This window comes from Phyllobates terribilis, unplaced genomic scaffold, assembly GCF_046119375.1.
Source record: "Phyllobates terribilis strain yellow unplaced genomic scaffold, ASM4611937v1 Scaffold_11__3_contigs__length_659146591, whole genome shotgun sequence".
Taxonomy (NCBI): Eukaryota; Metazoa; Chordata; class Amphibia; order Anura; family Dendrobatidae; genus Phyllobates; species Phyllobates terribilis.
Genome location: NW_027362771.1, coordinates 251,895,247 through 251,911,675, shown reverse-complemented (window position 1 = coordinate 251,911,675; position 16,429 = coordinate 251,895,247). Strand labels below are relative to the sequence as shown.

General features: G+C 43.0%; 1 protein-coding gene across 1 annotated transcript in view; it reads left to right on the top strand.

Moving 5' to 3' along the window:
• The first annotated feature begins 344 nt into the window (after nt 1-344).
• Nucleotides 345-16,429, top strand: part of CPNE8 (copine 8) — a 372,256-nt gene continuing 356,171 nt past the window's right edge. The window contains exon 1 of the mRNA XM_073652158.1: nt 345-600. Within this exon, the coding sequence (XP_073508259.1) occupies nt 473-600 (128 nt within the window). The 5' untranslated portion in view covers nt 345-472. The remainder of the gene's footprint in view (nt 601-16,429) is intronic.

Below are 16,429 nucleotides of genomic sequence, written 5' to 3'. Positions count from 1 at the left end.
GCCAGTTGTATTTTTATAGCTGCTTATCTGTGTATTCCCCAGGACGCCTCAATCATTGTGTGATATTATCACGGTTGTTCATGCTCATTATTAAACTTGAGAGCAATGTAAGTGTTTGCCATGAAGAAACTGCTGAGTAAGAAGCACCGTCTCAGCTTCGCCCCTGGTTCTACAGAAGATTCCTTCAGCCCTGAGGAACTGGAGTGAAGTCCAGCGGGGTGAGCTCACACACTCCATGGCTGTGTCCAGGGTGGTGAACGGGGGAATTCCTCCACACTAGGAGGGCAGAGCCGAGCGGCTGTTGCTGTGGCTGTGTGCTGTGCCTGTGTCTGCGCCCGCCTCCGCCTCCGCCTCCTCAGTGTGGAGTCTGCACTGCACGCCGCATCCCCTATAGCTGACAGGGGCGAGTGCAGCCGGCGCTCTTCCGTCTCCGCTCTCCTCAGGTTCTTCCACAAACTCTCCGCTGCTCCCCATGTTCGGACCGGATAAACTGGGGGTCGAAATGGATTTCGGCTTTAGGAATACGGCTTCTCTGGGGGACTTTAACCCCTTCAGCGCCAGCATCCCAGCTACCAAAGTGGAGTTAACCATTTCGTGCAGGTGAGGAAAATCTTTCATAAGTTCGGCATATGGGGGGGCTGTTAGGTCCGGAAAGTTTATCTGCTGACAGATGGGAGTGTTCCCGGGGCTGTGGCGGAGTGTTCCCGGGGCTGTGGCAGAGTGTTCCCGGGGCTGTGGCGGAGTGTTCCCGGGGCTGTGGCAGAGTGTTCCCCGGTGTCTTATACTACCCGCTAATATGTTTGGGGACAGGGAACATGTGCAGTAAACAGATAACGTAAAAGTAGTATCAGCAGCTGTGTGTCTATGTGTTTGTCAGGGTGAATTACCGTATATACTATGTGTTTATATATATGTGTTATTCTATAGAAACAGTGGTGATAAAGTCTACCCACCTATTTAATCATCCTCCTAATGTCACATGCCAGAGTATGGTGATGGCACATAATGGCACATGCCAGAGTATGGTGATGGCACATAATGGCACATGCCAGAGTATGGTGATGGCACATAATGGCTCATGCCAGAGTATGATGATGGCACATAATGGCTCATGCCAGAGTATGATGACGGCACATAATGGCTCATGCCAGAGTATGGTGATGGCACATAATGGCACATGCCAGAGTATGGTGATGGCCCATAATGGCACATGCCAGAGTATGGAGATGGCACATAATGGCACATCTCCTTTAGAGTAAATTATGAGGAACGGAGTCAGTAAAACAACATACATATGATCACAGTCCACACATGTTATATACATATAAATGAGTGCGTGCAATGTATATATGTGTGTGTACTTATATCTATAGCAAATGTACAAACATAAATAATGCACAGACCGAATACCTATCTACATAAATCCCCAGTGACATTTATTTCATATGTGACTGTTCATTATGGAGTTTCCCACTCGCCCATCACCCTGTGTAAGGTGCTGTCATATGGTATCAGTACATTCCTTATCATATTAGGACGCCTATCTGTCCTTGTTGCATTCTGGAACCGTCCTCTCCAAACTACTGTAGAATCAGAAATGTTTTGCTTTCTTTGCATATTTCAGGATGGCTGATGTGACGGTTGGTGAAAGCAGAGTCAGTGCCTGATGTTTCCGTTCCAGGCAGACGGCCCTCCCCGCACACTCCTTCATTCCAGAAATATTTTCATCAGACTGCTATAAAGATTTTTTAGTATTTGCTGCTAAGTTTTATACTTATTGAAGAAGAGTTTCTATAATCTGTTCTATGTGGTGATCCGATTTCCTGACTCCATGTGTATGGAGGAAGGCTATGTATTATAGAGTGCTGTAACCCACAGCAACTGCTCAGCAGCGTGAGCCGATGGGATTATTATGGTAATGAAAAGTGTCATGTAAGTTTATAGCTTGTATTTTAGCATAGCCAGCTAGCTGTCGAACGGATGTTTTTCAATGCCAATTTCATGTCTTGGGATTTTCCAGAACCTTCACCAATGTGTGATGTCAGGGAAACAATGACTTGGATACAGAATGTTATATATCAGATATTGTCTGATTAGGTGTCAGAGGCTGAGTCATAAGAACTTGCTATTTGGGCAATTCCCAGCCTGATTGCTGGCATTTCTTGAAGCATATGGTTAGTTTAGGGTAATCCTATTTATTTTCCTTGGTAAGACCAGCATTTCTGTCATTCATTTGGACATTGAATAAGCTATAAATTAGTTACTGTGCTCACAGACTGAGGGCCCTTTCACACGTCAGTATTTCTGGTGACAGTTTCCACACATACCGGAGACACTGACACACGTAGACCAATTCAAATGAATTGGTCTGTGCACATGTCAGTGTGTTTCCACGGACCGTGTGTCCATGTGCTCCACACGCTGACATGTCTGTTTTTGCCCGGCAGGAAAGATCACACGGACCCCCATTCAAGTCAATGGGTCAGTGTAAACACGTACCACTCACGGATGCCATCTGTGTGACACGTACCGGCGCTTGGGAATCAGCGGTACAGTTAGCGCTGTTCCCAAGCGCCTTGTGCTGAACGCTGCCCTCATCATAGTCCCATGCCTGTGCTGCGATCAGCACCTGCAGGGAATAATGATGAGAGTAGTAGTCTGCCTCCTGTGTCTCCACCTGTAAAAATAAGAATAAAATAAAAAAATCCATATACTTACCTGTCCTAAGTGTCCCCCGCTGTAATCCATGCGACTGCTCAGCAGAGGAGCCGGGGAGAATGACTCCTGCAGCGAGCGGCCCCGATGCTGCGCTCAGCGAGCGGTGTCCTGTCACTCACTGAGTTCAGCCCAGCTCAGTGGCCGATCGCTGCAGGAGTCATTCTCCCCAGCTCCTCTGCTGAGCGGTTGCATGGATTACTGCGGGGAACAATTAGGACAGGTGAGTATATAGATTTTTTTTTTAAATTTTATTCTTACTTTTACAGGTGGACACTACGGGAGCGGACACTACTACCCTCATCATTGTCCCTGCTGGTGCTGATCACAGCGCCGGCAGGGGACTATGATGCGGGCAGCGTTCAGCACCCAGCGCTTGGGAACAGCGCTAATTGTATCTCTGATTCCCAAATGCCGGTACGAATGATCCTGATGCGCCACACGTGCGGCACATGTGTGCCACACAGGTGCACACGGATATCTCCGGTACGTATTTATCCGGACGTGTGAAACCGGCCTTAGGACGTAGGCTACTAAATTTTATCGGCCAAATTGTACTTTCATTCAACAATACATTGTATCTTGTATCAGTGTAGCCATAGCTACAGGGTAATTACATGACCTAATAAGGAATACAGATATAATCACAAAGGCCCCAAGTGGGCAGGAGGGAGTAACATGCCTCTTATTGAATCAGGAGCATCTGACTAGTGGCGTGTGCCTCGCCACAAATTTTACTCCAAGCCCTTTAAGGGGTTGTCCACTAATCGGACAGCCCTTCTCAATCTGTATGTTCGACCCCAGTAAAATAATAACACTTATACTCGCCTCCGGTGCTCCGGTAACTAAGAGCTGCTGCTCTCTTACTTCCTCCTGATACGTAACAATGTCACGTGAGCCCTGGGATAGACAGTTATTTTACTGGGGGCAACTATATGGATTGAGAAGGGCTTGTCTGATTAGTGGACAACCCTTTTAATGAATTTGATGAGCAGCAGTCTCCACGCTCTTGCTCCCTCTGAGTTCTGTCCACTGTTGGAGCTGGGTGAAAATGGCATGAGAATGCCCAAAGTAACAAAGTTTTAGTGCCTTCTTGAGTTGCGCCAAGATTTTTTAACTTTTCAAAGCTTTTTATGCCAGAATACTAGCGTAAAAACTTTGATGAATCTGGTCCATAGTCTTGTTTTTATAACAACATTTCTACTGAGGAGAGGTATATCCTTTGCTTACAGGAAGCAACCTTGATAACGAAATATGGAAATAGGATTATTGCTTAATATGTCAACATTAACGTTCAGATGGAATGTGACCAAGCACACATCTGACAATAGGTCATTTAATGAATTGAATATTATTAGAATGCTATGCAAATGATGGAATATAGTGCTGAATGTGGGGTTGCCCTTCCTGTTCTCTTTATGGTATCCTTATTCAGAGGAATGGAGATAATTGTAACCAGAAATGATATGCATTGTACAATGTAGATGCCAAGGCCAAATTGCTTTAATTATTGATGTGGTGTTATTTATTCCTTCTCTGTAACTGAAAGAAATAGGTGAAGAAAGAAAATAGGGCAAATTTATCCATGAGGTGTAAATTTTCTGCACCATTTCTGCATCTCTTGGCAGGAAAAATGCTGCCGCAAAAACGTCCGTTTTTGTGTCATTTTTTGGCTGTGTGCCCACGATGCGTTTTTGGTGCGTATTTGCAGCGCGTAAACGCTCCAGAAACGCATTGCATACCTTATCCCATGACTTCCTATGACATTCTGCAAGTTCTGTGCACATGGTCAGGATTTTTTCTGCGCAGATTTTACTCGCAGAAAAAATACGGACATGACCAATTCTTGTGCGTTTCTGCATGCGTATTTGCCTATACAATGCATTGGAAAAACGCATGGCAAATACGCATGTAAAAACCGCATGCGTTTTTCTGCCAAGGAGATGCAGAAATGCTCCGGAAAATTTCTGCTTCATTTCTGCATCGTGGGCATTAAGCCTAAATGTGCGTTTTTGGTGCAGATGTTTCCCCACTCATTAGTATGAGTGAAATCTGCAGCAAAAACCCTGAAAGAATTGACATACAGCAGACTTACATCTGCACCAAATCTGCAAGTCACAAATAAGCAGCGTGTGCATGAGACGTCAGGATTCTCATTCACTTTGCTGACATCAGGAAACCATCCAGCATCCAAAATTCAGCAAAAATACAGCATGTGCACACAGCCTAAAACTGGAGTAAGTATCCTGACAACTGTAGACTTGTGCCATAGCCATCTAGAGGCGGCCAAATACATTAGGGTATTACAGTTTTGGTCCACTCAAAAAAAAAAACAAAAAAAAAAACAAACCCTGAAGAATCTGTCAAAAACACTGGAAAGCTTCATCCTATTCAATTTTATAGTAAAATCACATTTCTGCTTATATGTTCAGTGTTTTGAGTATTTGTTTCCGCGTCAGGTTTTGAAAAATGCCTTTTGGAACAAAAGAAAGTGTGTCACTTCTTAGAAACGGTTCCTGATGGAATTCACTCCAAACTAGGCACTGTCCAATCAAAAGGCTGCAAAAAAAGCCTCAGAAAAAAACTCTTCCAAAACTGTATATAACATGTCATTTTTGACTGCCTCAAAAACAGAAAAAAAAACTGAGCACATACCCTCAGACAAAGGCTGGCTGAGCGTGTTGATTTAGATGGGACAGATCAACCTTGTAATGCGTATTAGGTGTTCAGCCAATGTTCGCTCAGCAAATGTTGGGGAAACAATATTTCAACATGCCTGATCCTTTGGTCTGAAGAGCCCTCTGACAGTATACTAAAAGGCTGCAGCTCTTAGCTGCTTTATTATGGCTAATTTAGCTGTTAAGAAGGGGTTGTCCAGTAGTGAACAAACTTTAATAAGTTCTTTATACTATGGACACATCTAACAGGTAATGGAGGTGGACAACCCCTTTAAAGCTGTTTTAACAATTTTCTGTAGTATACTGGCCTGTTTATAGCGTACTTACAATAGAATACCTTCCTTCTGGCCACTCACAAGTTAAACTTATTTCCCATTTCTACTGGAAACAAGACATAAAAAAATTGTGCTATGCTTTCCTCAGTGTGCGGAGTTGAAATCCTCATGACAAGCTCCTCTTGGTCCTCTAAAGCCTCTTCCTTCTCCACAGGAGCCTTGGGCTGACATTCTATAGACTTTGTTACAATGGCCAACCCCTTTAACCTGGGCCCAATCTTCTCTGCTTTCTGGCCACTCAGGAGTCAAACTCTCTTCCTGTTTCTACTGGATGTATAAATGGAAACAAGACATGAAATAATTTGTGGTAGCTTGTCCCCAGTGTGTCTGTTTACAAGCGTCTTTTGGTCCTCCTAGGACTCTTCCAATGGAATGCCTTAGACATATGGAGCTATATGTTTTTACAGTTTCTTTCCCTCCTCCAACTTACTCGTAACAATTGATAGCTTATGTTGTGTGTATGAAAATACTTAATAAAAACCCTGATGTGAACAAAACCTAGTGCTCTGTTAACATTTTTTTTTCTTAATTATTTTGTTCCATGAATTTTACCGAGATGTTACCATATACGTCAGCATTTATTTTAATTAGATCTTTGCTGTTGCAGTTAACTTCAGTAGGGTTCAAATAGGCTACAAGTTGACAATTTGTTTAGTTTGATATTGCTAGACTTCTAAAATGCTTCTGAATTTAGCCTTGTTCGTGGCTTGTGCCTAATATTGTTGCTTAGTCACAATCAGTTAAATGGAGCTGAGCTTTAAGATCCGGTATAGCCCGTGGGCAAGAGAGGCACTACGGTAATTCTGGAAAATAAGCAGGCTGTTTTTCCAATTTCAAACAACCGTTTTAAAGTAGTCTATCAAAGGGGTTATCCAGTTCTTAAAAATGTTTGGCTAAACTTTAGATCACAGAGGCTCTTGCTCCCTGCACCTCTGCTGTGAAGGAGATGCTCTGTGCCCCCCGGATGGTTTTCACTGTTCTTTACTGTACAACAGCATTAAGAAGAATGAGAAATAGCTGCTGTACCGATAACGGGTGCTACTAAAAGTATTGTGTTGTGCAGTACAAGGCAATTGAAGGGGACTTGGTTCTCACAAGAGCTCTGTGGCTCCTTCATACAGCTGATCTGCAGGGTGATGCTGCTCCTCTGCTTGAGATCCCATGGAAGTACCTTCATTCTCGGAGGAGGCGCATGTGCAGATCGATAGTTCTTGTGGCTTATTTGCATAAGAATTTGCCATTGAATCAACGTTACAAGGACTTTACATAGATTATATTCGTTTATGGGTCTTAAAAATAGTGACAGGTTCCCTATAAGCTTTTTATTTCTGGAAAGGACTTTATAGTGTACATTCGATTTTAATTTATATTTTGCGGAATTTTACAAAAGTCAATTCACACAGTGTAGGAAATAAATCACAATGGTTTTGAGGGAATCGTGTAGATTTCAGAATGTACAAATATCACTTTCCATATGTGAACATGAATTATTACAAGAAAATGGTTATGCCAAAGTCATGACAAATATCCTTTGACCAGACAGAACTTTGTTTGCTAAACCTGTTAAACATTATCCAGAATTACAAAATATACCACACTTCTAGTAACATAAAAGTCTAAAAGCAAAATAAGAAAACTTTATTTAATTTCTTCTGTGACATTGTAACTGAGCATTGTATAGTGTGTAAAAACACTGATCAAAGTGATTTTAGTTTAAGTAGTTGTCTCGACCAAATCGAGAAGTCTACAGTCACTCTGTGTGACTGCGGATTTATGAATCCCCCCAGTGCACGCACTCTTTGCTGCGGGGATTCACTTGTTTCTTAGCGGGGACAGGAGGGTATGTATGAGTTATACATAATCCCGGCCAGAGTCCACCCAGAGGGTGCGGCCTCACTCCATACAAGTGTATGGAAATCTACTTCCATAACGCTGCTATTTCCCGATCTTGGGCACAGGAGACGAAAAAGACAGTCTGAAAATGTTTGGCTTCTTTTGTAACATTTTAAGATACGCCGGAAAATACTTTTGAGCTTCTTCAAGCAGTGTTTGCTTAAAAAAACACAGGACCAATATTCTTCAGTGTGCTGGGTTTGATTTTCATTTGTTTTAGGTCCATATCTGTTTATCTCGTTTGAGTAAAAATCGTGATTTGAGTGTTCCCAAGCTTCATAAACTACATCTAGCAATAGTAAGTGAAAAATATATAGTGCTGTGATGCAACATGACCGTGTCTGGGTTTTTTTTTTGTAGACTTATTCACTTGAATGGGAGAATTGGTTCTCAAACTGGATCACAATCATACTAGTCTCTGTTTTTTTAATTGCAAATTTGTTACATTACATCATTTGACATGTGGCAGTTTTTGAGGCGTTTTTGGATCAGAAACTGAGCAGAAACTCTCCAGATGTTTCACAAAAACTCAAAATTCCTCAAAAACTTGAGTTTTTTTGCTCAGTTTTCAACCCAAAAACTCAGCAAAAAGACCGAGGCCCAGATTCATCTAGATCGATGGTTTACACGCTAGTCTTCATTTGTGAGTGTGTAGGAGTCAGATGCTTCTCATTCATTAAAAGGCGCACATTAAAATGCTTAATGAAACAGGAGCATTTGAAATGTGGCATGCGCCTCACCACAAATCTTACTCCAGTCAACGAATGAACTGAGATTTGTGGCATAAGCCAACGCCGCTGCTTGTCATGAATTTGATGAGCAGAGGTTGACACGCTCCATCGTGCCCCAGCTTTGCCCACTTTGTCAAAGTTAGGCGTAAATGACATAAGGATGGCAAAAGTCACAAAATTATAGTGCAGCCGTATGTTGTGCTAAAATGTTGCAAGTTTTCAAAGCTTTTTTCACCAGAATTCTGGAGTAAAAGCTTAAAGCACACCTGTCAGCAGGATTGTGCTTAGTAAACCACATATACTGTCAGGTGGGCACCATTACACTGATTAATATGATACCTTGGTTGATGAAATCCATCCTGTGGTTCTTTTTTAATTTTTATTTTCATTTCTGAGATAATGATATGCTCGTGCTTCGGGGCAGCCTTTGGGTAGGTGCTTCATCTGGTGCTCTGCTTATGGATTCCACTGTATGGCTTCTGACAGGTCACTGTGCCTTCAGTGACCTGCCTCCTATTTTAAAGACTGCCTGTGTAATCGTGGTAGAAATCAAGAAATTTACATGTAGCAAATTGGCCCCGCCGCCCACGCATGTGCAGTAGTATTTCTTGTTTGCCAAGAGATGCTACTGCGCAAGCGCGGCCGGCGATGTTATATTGCTGCAGGCAAACTATTTTTTTCCTCCAGCAAAATGGCGCCCGTGCGTGCGCAGTATCATCCATCACTTGCCGACCGATGCCACTGCGCAAGCGCCACTAGCGGCGCCATTTTGTTGAACGAAAAATAAATTTGCCTGCAGCAATATGGCACTCTGGCAGATCTGGGTAGGTTTTGAGAAACCGCTGAACCACTAAGTTGAGCACATGGGACAGGCATGGTACGTATGCGAGGTTGCCAAGTTTCATAGCTGCCACCAGGTTCTGGCCATTGTCACACACGACCATGCCTGGCTGTAGATTCAGCGGTGAGAGACACAGATCTGCCTGCTCTCTTACAGCTTTCAACAACTCTGCCGCAGTGTGCGGTTTGTCACTTAAGCATATTTGCTTCAGTACAGCCTGTTGCCGCTTGGCCGAGGCAGTGCTGCAGTGCTTTCCTCTTGCGACTGATATGGTAATTTTGGAGATGGAGGCTGAAGAGGAGGAGGACGAGGTGCAGGAGCTGTAGAATGTGTGGGCAACCCTGATTAACGCAGGGCCCACAAGCCTTGGCGTCGGGAGGACATGTTCCGTCTAAGGGTCCGACTGTGCCGTCAGTGAAATGTATCGTCCCTAGCCACATGCACATTTCCACATGTCCATGGTTAGGTGGACCTTCCCAGTAACTGCGTTGTTGAGGGCACGGGTAATGTTCTGGGACACATGCTTGTGTAAGGCAGGGACGGCACAACGGGAGAAATAGTGGCGGCTGGGAACCGACTGCCGATGGACAGCCGCTGCCAGGAGGTTTGGGAAATCTTCTGTCTCCACAAGCCTAAAAGGCAACATTTCCAGTGCAAGCAGTCGAGAAATGTGGCAGTTTAGTATTGTGGCCTGTGGGTGGGTGGCTGCGTATTTGCGCTTGCGTTCCAAGGACTGGGGTAAGGACCTGGACGTGGTTGCTGACTATAATGGTTGCAAGTGTGCAATGACAGGTGCAGGGTAGTAGGCATCTTCGCCTACATCATGGACATGTACAACAGCGGAAGAGGCAGTGGTGTCACCTGCAGACACTGTTTCTTAACCCTGGCGTTCGGCCCAACTAGTGGGGTGCTTTGCTGTCATGTGCCTGAGCATGCTGGTGGTGGTCAGGATGGTAGTTTTACTGCCCCTGCTGATGCTGGCATGGCAGATGTTGCAAATTGCAGTTTTTGGGTTAACTGGACAGTCTTTAAAAAAGAGCCGGACTCGGGAAGACCTAACAGTTGGACTGGCAACTTCCGTCGTATTAGTGTTTTGGGGAGCAGTTGCCCGCCTCGTGTCTGTGATGACCCCACTGCTTCTTCCTGACTGTTGTGATGCTACCCCTTCCTCCCCCTCTGCACTGCTTTCCTCACTATGCATGTCACCTTGCCAGGTTGGGTCAGTGACTTCATATTCCACCACCTCGTCTTCCACGTACGCACCCTGGGCCTCCTCCTGACTTGCTGGAAATTGTGTCTCTTCATCATCATCCACTTCTTGCGACAGTAATTGCACTTTCCCACCGTCGCCTTTGTGTGACCGTGGCTGCTCAGATATTTGGGCATCGCTACATGCGATCTCCTCTTCCCCCACTTGAAGCGGACTGAGCGAGAGGCCTGAATCTATAAATGGAAATGTGAACAGCTCTTCAGAGTGTCCAAGTGTGGGATCACTTGTGTCCAAGCGCTCGACATGGTGGGAAGAAGGAGGATCAGGGTGAGGAATATGTGGTCCAGACTCACGGCTACTGAGACTGGACCGTGTGGAAGAAAGGGTGATGGTGGTGGCAAACTGACTGGAAGCATTATCTGCTATCCAACCAACAATCTTTTCACACTGCTCTGGCTTCAAGAGTGGTGTTCCGGGCCCCCTAGAAAGTGGGACAGGAGGCTAGGTCGATATGATGTGCGTGCTTGTTGTGCAAATGGAGCAGTAAAAATGGTGTATTAGATTGCTTTTCACCAAAATTTGCAGGATTAAGAGCAAAAAGAATATTATTAGCCCTGATATCTAGGCCTACTGAAAGGAGTTCCAGCAGCAGAAAGAACATGCACTGGACCCTATTCTGTACTATACTAGGTCTCCGCAAACTCTGCCAAACTAGTGCTATCAGCAGGATTAATATTCTTCAGAATGAGCCCCTACAGGGACTGTTAGAGTAGATTAAGAAGTGGTGTAGAATCTCTATTTAAAATAACTGCCAATTCTCTCCCTCGCTCAGCTGCAGCTCTCCCTACTCTGCCTCTTTGATCGGTAGACTGTGCCGAGCATAGGGTCCCGGGTCTTATATAGACCCGATGACGCTATGCAGCCAGTCAATCACTGTAATGCAACAACCAACATGGCTACGGCATTACAGTGACGGTCACACAATCACTGCATAGTAATTGGCTGCCTAATATGCGCCAAACATGCGGGGCGGGGACTTGAGCTTCCGCCCCAACATTAAAAAAATACTCGCCGAGTAACAAGCATCTCGAACACTGTGATGCTCGAGCGAGCAACGAATCGTGGCGAGCATGTTCGCTCATCACCACTTACTACAAAAAGCTTTTACAAGCTGTGATACTTTCAAAAGGGGATGCTACTAGGTACTAACCATGCAGGATGCCCAAACTTTTGCATCGGCCCATTTTCATTTTTCTAATTTTTAAAATGTAAAAGATAAAACAAAAAAAGCTGTGTTTGTATAATCAGTACAGACCAAAAGTTTGGACACGCCTCATTTAACCCCTTAAGCCCCGAGGGTGGTTTGCACGTTAATGACCAGGCCAATTTTTACAATTCTGACCACTGTCACTTTGAGGTAATTACTCTGGAACGCTTCAACGGATCCCCCTGATTCTGAGACTGTTTTTTCGTGACATATTGTACTTCATGATTGTGCAAAAATTTCTTCGATATCACTTGCGTTTATTTGTGAAAAAAACGGAAATTTGGCGAAAATTTTGAAAATTTTGCAATTTTCAAAATTTGAATTTTTAAGCCCTGAAATCAGAGAGATATGTCACACAAAAGAGTTAATAAATAACATTTCCCACATGTCTACTTTACATCAGCACAATTTTGGAACCAAAATTTTTTTTTGTTAGGGAGCTATAAAGGTTAAAATTTGACCAGCGATTTCTCATTTTTCCAACAAAATTTACAAAACCATTTTTTTAGGGACCACATCACATTTGAAGTCACTTTGAGAGGTCTTTATGACAGAAAATACCCAAAAGTGAAACCATTCTAAAAACTGCACCCCTCAAAGTGCTCAAAACCACATTCAAGAACTTTATTAACCCTTCAGGTGCTTCACAGGAATTTTTTGAATGTGGAAGAAAAAAATGAACATTTAACTTTTTTCACAAAAATGTTACTTTAGACCCAATTTTTTTTATTTTCACAGGGGTAACAAGAAAAAATGGACCCCAAAATTTGTTGTGCAATTTCCCCTGGGCACACAGATACCCAATATTTGGGGAAAAAACACTGTTTGGGCGCACGGCAGGGCTCGGAAGGGAAGGAGCGCCATTTGACTTTTTGATTGTAAAATTTGCTTGAATAATTAGCAGACGCCATGTTGTGTTTGGAGAGCCCCTGTGTGCCCAAACTTTGGAGCTCCCCCACAAGTGACCCCATTTTGGAAACTAGACCCCCCAAGGCACCTTTCTAGATGCATAGTGATCACTTGGAACCCCCAGGTGCTTCACAAATTGATTCGTAAAAATGAAAAAGTGAAAAAAAAAACACTTTTTCATTTTTACGAATCAATTTGTGAAGCACCCGGGGATTCCAAGTGCTCACTATGCATCTAGATAGGTGCCTTGGGGGGTCTAGTTTCCAAAATGGGGTCACTTGTGGGGGAGCTCCAATGTTTGGGCACACCTTCTCATTTAAAGATTTTTCTGTATTTTCATGACTATGAAAATTGTACATTCACACTGAAGGCATGAAAACTATGAATTAACACACGTGGAATTATATACTTAACAAAAAAGTGTGAAACAACTGAAAATATGTCATATATTCTATATTCTTCAAAGTAGCCACCTTTTGCTTTGATGACTGCTTTGCTCACTCTTGGCATTCTCTTGATGAGCTTTAAGATGTAGTCACCGGAAATGGTTTTCACTTCACAGGTGTGCCCTGTCAGGTTTAATAAGTGGGATTTCTTGCCTTATAAATGGGGATGGGACCATCAGTTGTGTTGTGCAGAAGTCTGGTGGATACACAGCTGATAGTCCTACTGAATAGACTGTTAGAATTTGTATTATGGCAAAAAAAAGCAGCTAAGTAAAGAAAAACGAGTGGCCATCATTACTTTAAGAAATGAAGGTCTGTCAGTCCGAAAAATTGGGAAAACTTTGAAAGTGTCCCCAAGTGCAGTTGCAAAAACCATCAAGCGCTACAAAGAAAGTGGCTCACATGAGGACTGCCGCAGGAAAGGAAGACCAAGAGTCACCTCTGCTTCTGAGGATAAGTTTATCCGAGTCACCAGCCTCAGAAATCGCAGGTTAACAGCAGCTCAGATTAGAGACCAGGTCAATGCCACACAGAGTTCTAGCAGCAGACACATCTCTTCAACCACTGTTAAGAGGAGACTTTGTGCAGCAGGCCTTCATGGTAAAATAGCTGCTAGGAAACCACTGCTAAGGACAGGCAACAAGCAGAAGAGAATTGTTTGGGCTAAAGAACACAAGGAATGGACATTAGACCAGTGGAAATCTGTGCTTTGGTCTGATGAGTCCAAATTTGAGATGTTTGGTTCCAACCACCGTGTTTTTGTGCGACGCAGAAAAGGTGAACGGTTGGACTCTACATGCCTGGTTCCCACCGTGAAGCATGGAGGAGGAGGTGTGATGGTGTGGGGGTGCTTTGCTGGGGACACTGTTGGGGATTTATTCAAAATTGAAGGTATACTGAACCAGCATGGCTACCACAGCATTTTGCAGCGGCATGCTATTCCATCCGGTTTGCGTTTAGTTGGACCATCATTTACTTTTCAACAAGACAATGACCCCAAACACACCTCCAGGCTGTGTAAGGGCTATTTGACCAAGAAGGAGAGTGATGGGGTGCTACGTCAGATGACCTGACCTCCACAGTCACCAGACCTGAACCCAATCGAGATGGTTTGGGGTGAGCTGGACCGCGGAGTGAAGGCAAAAGGGCCAACAAGTGCTAAGCATCTCTGGGAACTCCTTCAAGATTGTCGAAAGACCATTTCCGGTGACTACCTCTTGAAGCTCATCAAGAGAATGGCAAGAGTGTGCAAAGCAGTCATCAAAGCAAAAGGTGGCTACTTTGAAGAACCTAGAATGTAAGACATATTTTCAGTTGTTTGATACTTTTTTGTTAAGTATATAATTCCACATGTGTTAATTCATAGTTTTGATGCCTTCAGTGTGAATGTACAATTTTCATAGTCATGAAAATACAGAAAAATCTTTAAATGAGAAGGTGTGTCCAAACTTTTGGTCTGTACTGTGTATATATATAATGTGTGGATTTTTTTTTCTTGCCTAAAATACAAAGGAAATGTGTCATCTTTAACTTTAGGCCTTTTAGAGATTTCAACTTTAACTTGCTTAACTGTTCACAATAACAGTAATTTTGACCAGGGGTGCCCAAACTTTTACATGCCACTGTATGCACACTACACAAACAACAATGTAGACACATACAAACACACATATACAGTATATATTACACACACACTGTATATACACACATTCATATATTGTACATATACACACATACAGTATATACACACACATTATATATAAAAACTACAGAATATACACACAAACACAATACATTGTGCATATATATATCTATAGATAGATAGATAGATAGATAGATACATACATACAGCGGGTGAAATAAGTATTGAACATGTCACCAATTTTCTAACTAAATCTCTTTCAAAAGGTGCTATTGACATGAAATTCTCACCAGATGTCGGCAACAACTCATCCAATTCACACAGGCAAAGAATCAAACCATAGATGATTAAGTTATGTGTAATAATGAGTCTAGTCACATGCATTGCTCAGCTGTGATTTTTGTCCATTCTTCTACCTAAGCACTCTTCAAATCCAGAAGCTTCTGTGGGCTCCTTCTATGAACTCTGAGCTTTAGTTCCTTCCATAAATTTTCTATTGGAGTCAGGTCAGGTAATTGGCTGGGCCATTCCAGCAGCTTTATTTTCTTGAGTTTGAAATTGAGTTTCCTTAGCTGTGTGTTTGGGATCATTGTCTTGCTGAACTGTCCACCCTCGTTTCATCTTCATCATCCTGGTAGATGGCAGCAGATTTTTATCAAGAATGTCTTGGTACATTTGTCCATTCATCCTGCCTTCAATTACAGTTAGGTCCATATATATTTGGACAGAGACAACATTTTTCTAATTTTGGTTCTAGACATTACCACAATGAATTTTAAATAAAACAATTCAGATGCAGTTGAAGTTCAGACTTTCAGCTTTCATTTAAGTGTATCCACATTAAAATTGGATGAAGGGTTTAGGAGTTTCAGCTCCTTAACATGTGCCACCCTGTTTTTAAAGGGACCAAAAGTAATTGAACAGATTAAAAGATTGTAAATAAAATGTTCATTTCTAGTACTTGGTTGAAAACCCTTTGTTGGCAATGACTGCCTGAAGTCTTGAACTCATGGACATCACCAGACGCTGTGTGTCCTCCTTTTTGATGCTCTGCCAGGCCTTCACTGCGGTTGTTTTCAGTTGCTGTTTGTTTGTGGGCCTTTCTGTCTGAAGTTTAGTCTTTAACAAGTGAAATGCATGCTCAATTGGGTTGAGATCAGATGACTGACTTGGCCATTCGAGAATATTCCACTTCTTTGCTTTAATAAACTCCTGGGTTGCTTTGGCTTTATGTTTTGGGTCATTGTCCATCTGTAGTATGAAACGACGACCAATCAGTTTGGTTGCATTTGGCTGGATCTGAGCACACAGTGTGGCTCTGAATACATCAGAATTCATTCGTCTGCTTCTGTCCTGTGTCACATCATTATTAAACACTAGTGACCCAGTGCCGCTGGCAGCCATGCATGCCCAAGCCATCACACTGCCTCCGCCGTGTTTTACAGATGATGTGGTATGCTTTGGATCATGAGCTGTACCACGCCTTCGCCATACTTTTCTCTTTCCATCATTATGGTAGAGGTTGATCTTGGTTTCATCTGTCCAAAGAATGTTCTTCCAGAACTGTGCTGGCTTTTTTAGATGTTTTTTAGCAAAGTCCAGTCTAGCCTTTTTATCCTTGATGCTTATGAGTGGCTTGCACCATGCAGTGAACCCTCTGTATTTACTTTCATGCAGTCTTCTCTTTATTGTAGATTTGGATATTGATACGCCTACCTCCTGGAGAGTGTTGTTCACTTGGTTGGCTGTTGTGAAGGGGTTT